The sequence below is a fragment of the Orycteropus afer genome, unplaced genomic scaffold (genome assembly GCF_000298275.1).
Source record: "Orycteropus afer afer isolate SDZICR_OR568_19922 unplaced genomic scaffold, OryAfe1.0 scaffold00180, whole genome shotgun sequence".
Classification (NCBI taxonomy): Eukaryota; Metazoa; Chordata; class Mammalia; order Tubulidentata; family Orycteropodidae; genus Orycteropus; species Orycteropus afer.
The window spans coordinates 240,317-254,417 of NW_006921767.1; the positions used below are offsets into that span (position 1 = coordinate 240,317).

At 37.0% G+C, this 14,101-nt stretch overlaps 1 protein-coding gene across 1 annotated transcript in view; it reads right to left on the minus strand.

Moving 5' to 3' along the window:
- The window catches only part of CHL1 (cell adhesion molecule L1 like), a 131,459-nt gene that overhangs the window by 65,400 nt on the left and 51,958 nt on the right, over positions 1-14,101 (minus strand). Inside the window, exons 4-7 of the mRNA XM_007947330.1 lie at positions 13,244-13,366; positions 11,996-12,166; positions 10,991-11,038; positions 8,831-8,951 (exon numbers count right to left, since the gene is read on the minus strand). Coding sequence (XP_007945521.1) covers positions 8,831-8,951; positions 10,991-11,038; positions 11,996-12,166; positions 13,244-13,366 — 463 coding nt within the window. The remainder of the gene's footprint in view (positions 1-8,830; positions 8,952-10,990; positions 11,039-11,995; positions 12,167-13,243; positions 13,367-14,101) is intronic.

Genomic DNA, 14,101 nt, shown 5'->3' on the forward strand with positions numbered 1-14,101 from the left:
CTTATTCATAGTGACCCCTCCTTGGGTTTCTGAGGTGGTTTCTCTATGGAAGTAGATTGCCCAGTCTTCCTTCTGAGGAGTGGCTGGTGGTTTGAACTGCCAGCCTTCTGGTTAGCAGTCAAATGCCTAAGGCACTATGCCACCAGAGCTCCTAATGTGCCACCAGAGTTCCTTAATCCATCATTTAGTTACTAGTTAATAACTGAACAATTTTCTCAAATTATTTATGACCATTACTTCAAATTATTTGTCTTAATTGTTCTTCTTAGGTGTCATCGAGTCAGATTCAACTTATAGCAAAACCGTGCACAACAGAAAGAAACACTGCCCAGCCTGTGCCATCCTCACAGTCACTACTCTGCTTTAACCTATTGTTGCAGCCACTGTAGCAATCCATCTAATTGAGGGCTTCCTCTTATTTGCTGACTCTCTACTTTATCAAGCATAGTATCCTTCTCCAGGGACTGGTACCTGCTCATAACAGGACCAAAATACAAGAGATGAAGTCTGCATTCTCCCTTCTAAGGAGCACTCTAGCTATACTTATTCCAAAACAGATTTATTTGTTCTTCTGGCAGTCTATGGTATATTCAATATTTCTTCACCAACACGGTAATTCAAATGCATCAAGTCTTCTGTGGTCATCCTTATTCATTGCAGAGCTTTCATGTATATGTGAGCATACTGAAACTACTATGCCTTGGGTTAGGTGCATCTTAGTCTTCAAAGTGACATCTTTGATCTTTAACACTTTAAAGAGGTCTTCTGCAGCAGATTTGTCCAATGCAATAACTCCTTTGATTTCTTGACTGTTGCTTTTGTGAGCATTGCTTGTGGATTTAAATAAAATTAAATCCTTGACAACTTTAATCTTTTCTCCATTTATCATGATGTTGCTTATTGGTCCAGTTGTGAGGAGTTTTGCTTTCTTTATGTTGAAGTATAATCTATTATGAAGGCTATAGTCCTTGGAAGGAAGTTTGGGCAATCTACCTCCATAGTGACACTGCCTCCAAAATCCAGGGAGGGGTCGCTATGAGTCGGGTTCCTACTCGATGGCACATAACAACAACAACAAAGTCTTTGATCTTCATCAGTAAGTGCTTCAAGTCTTCATTTTCAGCAAGCAAGGTTGTGTCATCTGCATATCACAGATTGTTAGTGAGTCTTCCTCCAATCTTGATGCCATGTTATCTTCATATAGTCTGGGTTCTCAGATTATTTGCTCAGCATACTGACTGAGTAAGTATGCTTAAGGGACACAACCCTGACAGACACCTTTTCTGATTTTAGTACATGCAGCATCTCCTTGTTCTGTTTGAGCAACTACCTTGTCATCTATGTACAGGTTCCCCATGAGCACAATTAAGTGTTCTGGAATTCTTATGTTTTACAATCTTTTCCATAATTTCTTATGAACTACACAGTTGAAGACCTTTGCATAGTCAAAACACAAGCAAAGATCTTTCTGGTATTCTCTGCTTTCTTCCAGGATCCATCTGACATCAACAATGATATCCCTCATTCCACATCCTCTTCTGAGTCCAGCTGAAATTTCTGGTAATCTCTTGCCAACATAATGCTACAATTTGGATGTGATATTAATGATATTATTTGATAATCCCCACATTTTGTTGGATCGCTTTTTGTTGTAATAGGCACAAATATGGATCTCTTCTTGTCAGTCAGCCAGGTATCTGTCTTCCAAATTTCTTGGTATAAATGAGTGAACACTTCCAACAATGCATCCATTTTTTGAAATATCTCAATGGGTAGTCCATCAATTCCTGTTGTTGTTGTTAGGTGCTGTTTTGGTTACCTAGTGCCCCTCTGACAGGAAATATACCACAGATGAGATGGCTGAACAAACAGGAGTTTATTCTCTTATAGTTTGGAGGCTTTAAGTCTGAGTTCAAAGTGCCAGGCTCTAGGGGCTGGGTGAAAGCCCTAAACCTTAGGCTTCAGCTCTGCTTCCTGCTCCTGGCTCACTAGAGCTAGAGGCTTTTCTTCACTCAGACAGCTGATGGCTGCTGAGACTGACAAGCCCAAGATTGACAAGTAAAAAGGTACAGTCTGATGTCACCAAACCACACAGTAGGCCATTAATTCAAGTCCATTGAAAGTCCCAAGGTCAGCAGAGCATGGCAGACTGCTCAATAATGACAAGGCTACATGCAGGGATCAAGCATGCTATAAACTAGAGACCATTCCCAAAGCTATTTCTTACATATGGGAAGCAGACCACATACCTAAAACAGCTATTCAGCTGCTCCACTGGATTCCACCATGGAGTTTATTACCAGTCTCACCATGGGAAAAAATCATATTCAGCTGCCCAGCCACTTAACCAGGCCCAGCCAAGTTGACACACAAACTTAACTACCACAGGTGTTGTTGAGTCAGTTCCAATTCCTAGTAACCCTATGTACAAAAGAATGAAACACTGCCCAGTCCTATGCCAGCCTCACAAACCTTGCTATACTTGAGCCCATAGTTGCAGCCACTGGGTCACTCCATGTCATTGAACACCTTCCCCTTTTTTTTTCTGACCCTCCCTTTACCAAGTATGATATCCTTCTCCAGGGAATGGTTCCTTCTGACAACATGACCAAAGCAGGTGAGATAAAGTCTGACCATTCTTGCTTCTAAGGAGAATTCCTACAGCCTTGTTTTACATCAGTCCTTTCAGTGTAGCTTGGCCTTCTTCCTTCAATACTATCAATTCCTGATCATGTGTTACCTCTTAAAATGGCTGAATATCAACCAATTCTTTTTGGTACATTAGCTCTGCATATTCCTTCAATCTTCTTCTGATGCTTCTTGCATCATTCAATATTTTGTCCATTGAAACCTTCAATATTGAAATTCGAGGCTTGATTGTTTTTCTTCAGTTCTTTCAGCTTGAGAGATGCGTAGCATATTCTTCCTTTTGATTTTCTAACTGTAGGTCTTTGCACATTTCATTATAATATTTTACTTTGTGTTACTGAGCCACCCTTAAAACTCTGCTGCTCAGCTCTTTTACTTCAACATTTCTTCCATTCTCTTTAACTACTCTCTGTTCAATAACAAGTTCGAGTCTCTTCTAACATCCATCTTGGTCTTTTCTTTCTTCCTGTCTTTTTAGTGACCTTTGTTTTCTTCATGTATGTCCTTGATAACATCCCACAACTTGTCTAGTCTTCAGTCACTTGTGTTCCATGCATCAAATCTATTCTTCAAATGTTCTCTTAAATTCAGATGAGAAATACTCAACTTCATATTTTAGCTCTCATGGACTCGTTTTAATTTTTTTCAGCTGTAACTTAAACTTGCATGTGAGCAACTGATGATCTGTTCAGCAGTCGACAGTCAGGCCTTGTTCTGACTGTTGTTATTGAATGTCTCCTTTGTCTCTTTCCACAGATGTAGTCAATTTGATCCCTGTATATTCCACCTGGTGAAGTCCCCGTGTGGAATTACCATTTATTTTGTTGAAAAAGGTATTTGCAATGAATGAGTTGTTGGTCTTGCAAAATTCTATCATGCTGTCTCTGACATCATTTCTATCACCACGGTCATATCTTCTAACTACTGATGCCTCCTTGTTTCTAACTCTTGTATTCCCATCAAAAGTAATTATCGATGCACCTGGACTGCAGATGTGGTCAATATGCAACCACGGGTGTTGGTAAAAATATTCAATTTGTTCATCTTTGGCTTCAGGGGCTATTATGTAAATTTGAATAAAAGTCATATTAATTGGTCTTTCCTGTATGTGTATGGATATTATCCTATCACTAACAGCACTACAGGATAGATCTTGAAGGTTCATTTTGATGGTCAATGTGACACCATTCCTCTTCAATTTGTCCTTCCTGGCATAGCAGATCATATGATTGTCCAATTCAAAATGGTCAGTACCAATCCATTTCAGTTCACTAATCTCTAGGATATCTTTCAGTGTTCCATTTCACATTTCATTTTTTTACAACTTCATTTTTCCTAGATTCATATATTGTACATTCTATACTCTGATTTTTACTGGGTATTTGGAAAGCTGTTTCTTATCATTTTGAGTGTCACACCAGCAAAAGAAGGTCCAGTGGGTAGATTTGAGCCTTCAACTTTTAAGTTAGTAGTTGAGCACAAACTGATTGCATCACCTTTGGACCTTATGGCACACTCTTTGAGGAAATGGAAATGATGCTCAAATTGGGAGCTGTGAACGTATATTATCTGTTGATTTTCTGAGCACACCACCTAACAAGATGCATAAACCAAGTCTCTTAAATGCTTACTTGTCAAGCCATCTGTCAAAATGGCAATTTGCCAAGTTACAGGCTGCTCTGGATCTCACAAAAATAATCCCATTGCCGTCAAGTTGATTATGACTTACAGTGACCCATAAGCAGTGTTGGATTACCCAATAAACAATGTAAGCATGGGTTTAGTTGTGCTTACTTACTAATGTGCAGTGAAAAGTTTCATCTTTTTTTTTCATTATATCAAAACTTCTGCTTCTAGTTATGGCTGACATCTGTTTCTCTCTTAACCCCTCATCACCTTCCAAGAATCAAAGCCTCTTTTGAAATTTACTATCCCTGATAAGGTTGGAGTACCCAGTAAACAAGGTAAGCCTGGGCTTATTTGTGATTATTCACTAAGCCTGCATTGAAAAATTTCACATCTGTGGTGAAAAACATATGAAACTATTCACTGAAGATTAGTAAGTAAGCACATGTAAACCTGTGCTTACCTAGCTTACTGGGTAATCTGTACCTGCCTATACAGTTTCCAAGGTTATAATCTTTATGGAAGCAGACAACTACAATTTTGTGTGTGTGTATGTGTGCTTTAGGTGAAAATTTACAAAGCAAACTTGTTTTATACCCAAAAGTTCATGCACATCTGATTTCATGGCCCCCATTACCATTCCCAACCATAAAAACTTCTCTTCCCCTCTCCTCTCTGTAATCACGCTCTCCCTGTGCCCTTCTTTTCTATACATTCCTGTCTGTTCAGCTTTCCCTCTCTGTGAATCCTACCCTTCTATTGTCTCATGGCTGATTGATCAAAGGGGTGTATCTTCCTAGAGTAGGTGGGTGCATTGGCCTGGGGTAGGTGTTCTGTATGTAGGTCTTTCTACTGTTGGGCTGAGAGCCAATCCATGTAAGTGAGACTATTTCTGGGCCCAAAGAGTAACCCAGAGCCATAGGCTCACGGATTCCACCGGTCTATTTCTGACCAGTATCTGGTCATTTTTGTGGTTTTGAATTTTATTCTACATTTTTCCTCCCACTCTATCTGGGTTCTCTAAATTTGATCACTTTCCAAGTGGTTGGCATTGGTAGCTGGACACCATCTGGTTCTTCTCATCTCAGGGTCATGGCAGCTAAGGTTTTCATGTTCCATCTTATCTTTGGACTAATTGTTTCCAGATGACTTTGATTTTCTTCACTCTTCTTTGCTCCAGATGAGAGAAGACCAATAGTTGCATCTTAAATGGCCATCGAAAGCTTTCAAGACCCCAGTTGCTACTCACCAAAGTAGGTCGTAGAACAAAATTTTTAAAACTATGTATGTCAATTGACCATGTTGTCCCCCATTTTTGTCCCGCCCCCCATTTTGAGTGGCTGTTGGGTTCAAACTGCTGACCTTTTGGTTAGCAGCCAACACTTAACCACCACATCCACCAGGGCTCCTACTATGGACTTAAGTTGCTCCAGAATATAGTTTTTTTCATGAATCTATACTTTAATAGTACAAATATCTCACTTTCTATTGGTTTCCTTTTTAAATGCCATCTTTGAAAACTGATCTAATCCTCTAATACCTATTACTTGAAAGAATAAAACAATTATCTGTAAGTATCTGGTGAACAAAAGGTGAAAATTTATTTAGGAACAGGTCTATACTACTGCAAGAATTTCCAACTGCATTCTTGCCAATTTTTTTCCTTTTAAAAAACATAATTTAATAACAGCATTTCAGCAATAAAGTGTTGTGAGATAATATATTATTTAATCCATTTTTATACACAAACATGAACAATCTCATGATCTCATATTTTCATGCAGGTCTTTGTTCATCCAAGTTTACTCTTATACTTCAGTTGGTTATAATGTTGTACGTGGCAAAAGAATCATACATAACTTGAACTCATGAATTTTCAAAAGACAGAGGAGAAATATTTTGAGCAGGGCCGATGAGTCCACTACCCATTTAACAGGGTGTGAGTGATTTTGAAATGGTGTGTGAATGTTCTCTTGTGTTTATTTTAGGGTATAAACACCTTACTCTTCCGAATGAAATTCAATATATAATTTTGTCCATTCACAATCCTTACTATACTCACAGAATCTATAGAATATAGACACCTCTCTTGTTTGCACAAATTTCATCTACATTCTTATTGTTGTCGTTATGTGCCGTTGAGTTGTCTCCAACTTATAGCGACCTCTCTTTGGGTTTCCGAGGCAGTATCACTATGGAAGTTGATTGTCCAACCTTCCTTCCAAAGAGTGGCTGGTGGGTTAGAACTGCCAGCCTTCTGGTTAGCATTCAAGTACCTTAGGCACTGCGCCACGAGAGCTCCCTCATTCTTCTTATTATTAAGCATTTACTGAAATGTCTACTATATGTTACTTCTATATGTTCAGATATAATAATGCCACTCTTTATTTTTTCTGTTTTTCCCCACCTACCTGAGCTGAGTAGTTCATTTGGTTAAAATATTCTTCTAGGTTAGTTAAATTTGGAGGTAGTTTAAGGTCCTAGGGACAGAAAGAATGGAATCTCAGCTAAACCTTACACTATATTTAGTAAAATGTATTAAAGTGTCTGAGCTTCATTTACTTAATTTGCAAGTGGAAGTAATAATAGCCATGAAAAGTGGTGAGGGAAAAAAATGAACTAATGTATATAAAGTAAAAATTATAGCAGCTGATACATAATAAGAGCACATAACATGTAGTAGGAGATACAGAATTTTAGAAACCTAAGGATAATTTTTAAAAGTACTTTTACACAAATGTATGCACTTCATTTCAAGGAGGATACATGGATCACCCAATGCAAACCCAGTATGAGTAAGAAGAAACCACTTCAGGTGAGAATTCTTAGGGCAATGCATCAGGAATCTGTCTATCAAGGATGACACATATTTACATCCACTTTCTTTTTATATATTGCCTCATGACATTTCCCTTTCTAAAATGCACATGAGGAAAGCACTTCTATTATTTTGAAGACAAGCCATGAAGTTTCCAAACACATCAAAAAAGCAACTGATGTTATTTGTGGGAAATAGGAAAAAAAGAATTACTGAACTGTCCATCCTGTCCAAAAAGTCAACCCAGAATAGGGATAAACTCTGAAATAATTAATTTTTACCACTTAAATAAATAAGAACAAAAGAGCAGGCAATTACCATCATCATTCAAATGGAAATTGAGGTTTTTCGTCTTCTAAAATAATACAAAAAGATCATATTCTGAACAGAGGACATGTCACAGCACAGCTAACTAACTAAAGTCAATAAAAATTAGTAATTTGAAAGACAGAAGCAATCTGGATATTTTTGCTGGATAAAAGGAAAATCAACAAAGCTTAATTTTTTAAAATAAGGATTATACTCTGCTGTTTCCTTCATTATCCAATTTAAAATCAGCTGTTTGGAATACAATAAATTATGAATGGACATGATTTTTACACTTTCAAGTCCTAATCCAGTATCTAGATTCCTGACTAGAAGAAGCCCTTAACTTATAAATTGAATACGGTTTATGGTATGGTATGATGGTATGGTATGGTATGGTATGGTATGGTATGGTGTGGTATGGTATGGTCTTGTGGTATGGTATGATATGGAATATGGTATATGGTGCTGAGAAGGCGGAACTCATTAACCTATGATATTCCCAATGTAAAAGTAGACATGTAGTGGCGGGAAACAGGTGTCCCTGTAAGACAAAATATTTAAATAAGAGGGCCCTTGTTTACTGGACTTATTGTACTTAATAAATGTACCAAATTTCAAGAGGTGACCAAATTGCAAGTCCTTTGAGCTTTTTGTGGGACATTTAGAAAAATGGATTGCTTTTCAGGTGGGAAGAAAGTTACAATAATGTGTGTTTTGATGGTAAAACTCTCAAATGACACAGTCTGGAACTCCTTGAATGTAAAAGCCAGCTGGGTGAAATATAGATAAGTAGGGTTCTTGCAACCTGAAAAGGGAGCAGAGCTAGTACTACAGCAAGCAGGAGTGGGACAAGATAACAAACACAAAGTAAAAAAAAAAAAAAAAAAAGACAGGTATCAGTAGTAATGTGAAAACTACAGACAATCCTATGTTCTAAAGATAGTATCCTCCTGTTTAAGCTCAGGAGAGTATTGTCACAGCCCCTTCTACTGACACTATCACAGACTGACAGAGGGATATAATTATAAATCAATCTCACTCTCAACCTGAAGTCTATAGAGGGACATATGAATTATTTCCTCCAGAAAGGTAGTAACAGGATTTTTTTCCTTTTTAAAAAAGAAATAATTTTTACATGTGTATATAGGCACACACTTGTTGTTGTTGTTATTTGCCGTCGAGTAGGCCCCGACTCATAGTGACCCCTCCTTGGGTTTCCGAGGCAGTATCACTACGGAAGTAGGATTGCCCAACCTTCCTTCCGAGGAGTGGCTGGTAGGTTTGAACCGCCAGCCTTCTGGTTAGCAGTCAAGTGCCTTAGGCACTATGCTACCAGAGCTCCCACTTAATGATGTCTTTTTCTTAGACATCATTTTCTTAGACAGAACTGGCTGAGCAAAGTCATGAATCTGAGTCAGGTTAACTCACAGGCCTTCAGCAAAACACTCAAGCAGCAGGGTGTCTCCTTTGAGGATGATGACTGCGGACTCACTACCACTCTCCATGGGCGGCAACAGCAGTCTAGGTTTTCTTTGCTTGATGGAATTTGCTATGAAACAGAAAAGAAGAGTCTCAGGTTTATTCAAGCTAAGAAGGCTAAAGTCTTGTGGCACTAAATCTTTCTTAAAACATATGTAGGTATGTATGCATTATGTGAGTGTGTGAGGACATGCATGTGTAGATATGTATATTTTTCCCATTGAAATAGATTTTTCTCTTAACATGAAGCATGTGTTGTCACATAGATGCATTAACTAAGGGTGTCACCAAGTACTATGCAGGTTATGATCATACCACATGTTCTAATTCACAAGTTCAAATATTGTTAGAGACAATTAATTTCTTGATGTAAGCCATGAATTGATACTGTATGATTTTCTATTCTGCACTTTAATCATCCTTTGACAAGTTTTATGCTCTGTGTATATGTGTTTCCTTAATTCAGTGTGCCTAAGTATTATACATGGAACCCTGGTGGTGCAATAGTTAAGCATTTGGCTGCTAACTAAAAGGTCGAGGTTTGAACCCACCAACCACTTTAGGTCAGAAAGATACGGCAGTCACCTTGCATAGATTTCAGTACTGGAAATGCTATGGGGCAGTTCTACCCTATACTATAGGATCAGTATGAGTTGAAATCAACTGAGCCACAATGGGTTTCTGTTTAAGTATTACATAGGGTGCCTGTTAAAATGAAGCTTCTTGGGCTTTGCATCCAGAAATTCTGATCCAGGAAGTTTATGATGGCCACTAGACATCTATCAAATTATCAAGGTCTTCAAGCAACACTCCTTATAGTCTCAGAGCCTCATAGAGAAAAAAACACTACAGGGAATGATTAGCAGGCATTCCCTCTAACTGCATGTGGACACACTCCATTTCTTATTTTCTAAAAACACTTTACAAATACAATGGAAAATTGGGAAATTTCAATTTTATGTGGAAATTTTTATTTCATTTTTCAAATGTTCACTCGAATTGTATGTATTTCCCATCCAAAGTAAATGTGGCTTAATGTCATATGGAAAGAGAACAAAATATGTGGCATTCTTTTCTCAGAGAGGAATGAATGGCCATGGAAGCAGCATACACCTTATTGTAGCTTCATTTATCTAAAAATGACCATTGACCATGTAATGATTTTCATTCAGTGCTGTGGAGATCCAACAATAGACACACTGTTAACTCAATCCATAACTCAGGATTGAATTATGGATCTCAAAGAAAATCAAGAACATGAATGAACATTTAAGTAGTCCACCTTCAAAGTGAAGGTTCACCAAGAGGAAATTGTGCTCATCCCCACTGATTTGCTTGTGTAGTAACCACTGATTCAAATGATATAAAGAATACTTATTGCATTCACGTAAATGATTCCTTTCATTAGTGAAAGCTAGAGCTACTGTGTAAGTAAGGTTTACTCAGGCATCTTTCACAGAGCTATGGGGAGGGGCAAAAAAAAGGATTCATGAAAAAATTAATTTGGAGGGTACTGGAAGACTGTTTTGTTTCTCAGAGAGTCACAACATACAATTGCTTATTAAATAGCTCAAAAAGATCTTATGAAAAATATTCCTTTAACTTCCCTATACCCAGTGTTTTCCCTAAATCTGTAGATAGTCAACCATTTATTTTTCCTTTCCTTATGTAAGAATTATCAATTTACGTACCATGGGGGACATTTTGGTAGACACAAAATAATTATCTTATTAAAAATATACAGTCATATGTTTTTATTTATATGTTTATATATTACATATTAATATATTTTATATGTATAATATATATTATACATATAATACATACATTGTATGTATAATATATATATAATACATATTATATGTATCATATATATTATGCAAACATAGTTATATGTAAAGTTAATTCATAAAGATCATTCCATTTGCACATTTTTAAGGGGGGAGGGAAAAAATAGAATCCTATATGGTAAGGCATTTTCATTAACAGGAGATATTAGTATTTCAATAAACTCACAAAGGCATTAAAGGAAAAAGTCCAAATTCTGAGATGATAGTGAGCTATTAAAGGTAAAAATAAATGCCAGTATTCTACATATGTTCCACTTACCCCTGGAACCAATTTCTGTGGATGAACTCGAGTCATTAGCATGCTTTACTGAAATAAGAAAACATGGAAGGAAACAAAATGCAAACATAATGGTAGATGCTGATATCAATAAAGAATGAGAAGTCTATTATTCTCTTAGAAAACTTACAAAATGAAGCAGAACAGTTCTTCACTAGAACATTGTCTTTGGGAATATAATTAAAAAAAATATCTCTAATGAGCTTAATCTTGAGTGTCCACAGATGAATCAAGGGAGAGAGGATCCAAATAAGAGAATGGAGGCTACAAGAGAATGCTCTAGTGAAGCCCTGGCATCGTGTATCTACACACAACAATGAAAGAATCGCAGACCAAATCAGACAATGGAATGGTAATGCCAACTTTCAACTATATTCGAGCCAATTATTCAGTTGGTGAACTGTTGGGGATTATCTATGCCCTTTAAATCTTATGATTCTTCCTCCCACTAATTACTTTTTCCCATTTGGGAACCCAGACTGGCATCTGCATCACCAAGTAGGGAATAGTAGCAATGAGAGAACTTTGCCAATTTGGGAGGTGGAGGGGGGCATACTGCAAGAAAAGGCTCGATATAATAAAAATGTTAATATTGTATCTTTTATTTTTAACTCTTTTTTGTTATTTCCTCCTACCAATCATTTCCAGATTTCTGGGTTATCTAAGACCAGAGTGAATCAATGCCTGACACTTGTTTACAGAACTCTGAGATTTCACTGTGTATTGTGCCCACTGAAAACAACTAAGCCGATATCAAATGAAATACATTTGCAGCGTGAATTGAGATTTGATTTTCTGGCTGGCAGAGACAGAGCTACTTTGGATCTGCAGCTGCAGATGTCTCTTTCATCTGGATGAAGTCTCTAGAGTTGAAACAGACAATGGTGAAAAATATCCACCCAGCTTTAAGTGGCATCAGCCAGAATGAAATTATAGACACATTTGCATTCAGCATCCATGATGGAATGACAAATAATTTGGACTTACAGCTGTTGACGGTTAGTTTCATAGGCATTTTCTGTACAATAGTCCTTAATCTTGGAAATGCAGCAAAGCAACAGTAATCATTCCGACTGTCTTTTTCTTCCACATTTGCAAAGTACAGATCTCCTTTCTGGCTCATGCATACTCTTTCATCTTGTTCAATATGTTCTAATTCTAGAAAGAAATAACTTATCATTAAAGAGAGCAATTGTCCTTGATCATGCTTTATGTTCCTGTCTTTAATTTCATTTTATTTTTCTTTTCTAGTCTGCTTTTCCTATTCCTCCTAAGTCTGGTCTTACTGTAGGAGCAGAGGATGAGCAAGAAGGAATAATGAATAGATAAAATAAAACTTAGCATCATTGACTCAAGCTTTCCACTAGTGGAAAGCTAATATGGGAATGCCCACCTCTCCTTACTATTTGGGCCTGTAGGATGGCTCTTCCTGTCTGCATTTTCTTATCTGAAAAATGGTCAATTCAAATAATGGTATAATTATAATTGTTAATTTCCTAGGATCATATTTCTTTTAAACAGAACTCTCTGAAAGGTTATGTCTGAAATATCAGTCTCTCTGTCCTTGATGCAGCCATCATTCCAGGGTGACTAGAGTCTGGCACTTTTGGGTTGCAACCAAGAGCAGCTTCATTAACTTTCCTTTGAGTTCTATATAAATATGATCATTTTTCTTATGAGTCAAAATGAAAAAAAAAAAAAAAAATTAGGACATACTGCTAAGACATAGGCCAGAAGTGGAATTTAAAAGAAACTGTGATTTCAAGTCAAGAGTGAGTAAAACTTTGGGAAATTAACACAAAGGTAGTATTACTTTCTCTATGGGCCACTGTATTTAGCAGATGGAAAATTATCAAAATTCTTAACATAAAAATAGAAAGATAGCAACACAAACGTAAGCCATCCTCAACTTTAACATGGATTATATTACAATGGTAAGAAAGTTCTTTGAAATATGGAATGTATCTTCTTCATAGATATATTCTATCATAACAGCTGTCTCTGCTCTTTTCTAATATGGTAAAATCAAAATGTATGTTTGGTGATATTTCAGTGTTTTCATGTATACCCATCAGTGCAGTTTTAGGACTAGGTGTAAACTGTAAGTGGGTCTAATTTTTTAAAGATCCATTTGATTTCACCTAATATTATTTTTATTTTTTATTTCACTTTGTTGTTTGATATGATGTATGCAATTAAAATGCCCTCCTATCAACAGAACAGAACACTACTTACCAATATTCATCCAATAAATGTGTAAAGGTGGAAGGCCTTTGGGGGGGTTGCATGGGAGGACAATTGAATCTCCCTCCTCCACTTCCAGAGGGTCAATCTTTTCTTTTGGGAACTTTGGAACACCTAGTACAAATAAGTCATTTAAGGACATTATTTTAAAAAATGACTTTGAGTGTCACTAGTAATAGCTTATTATTATTATTATTATTAAGAATTAAAGCATTTGAAAAAAATCAATACTCCAAATCCTAATTTTCACATTTCCTTCTACAGAGAGAAATACTTTCAGGAATATGGCATTCACCCTTCCACAACATGTAAACTACTTTTACATTTTATAATTATAAACAAAATATTTGTATTAAGTGATGTCAATAAGGCATGAATACACTTACTTGTGCATGTGTCTTTGGGCAGATGTGCAGACCCAGTGTCACAAGATTTGCTCATTTTAGTTTTGATTCATATGCTGTTTTTGTTGTTTGCCGTCGAGTCAGACCCGACTTGTAGTAACCCCTCCTTGGGTTGCCGAGGCAGTTATCACTACGGAAGTAGATTACCCAACTTTCTTTCTGAGGAGTGGCTGGTGGGTTTGAACTTCCAGCCTTCTGGTTAGCAGTCAAGTGCCTTATGCACTATGCTACCAGAGCTCCCTTGATTGATATAAACAACAACAACAAAACTCACTGCCATCCAGTCAATTCAACTCACAGAGACCTCTCCTTGAGTTTTCTAAGTGGTATCTCAATGGAAGTAGATTGCCCAATCTTCTTTCTGAGGAGTGACTGGTGGGTTTGAACCACTAGCCTTCTGGTTAACAGTCAAATGCCTTAGACATGACGCCACCAGAGTTTGTTT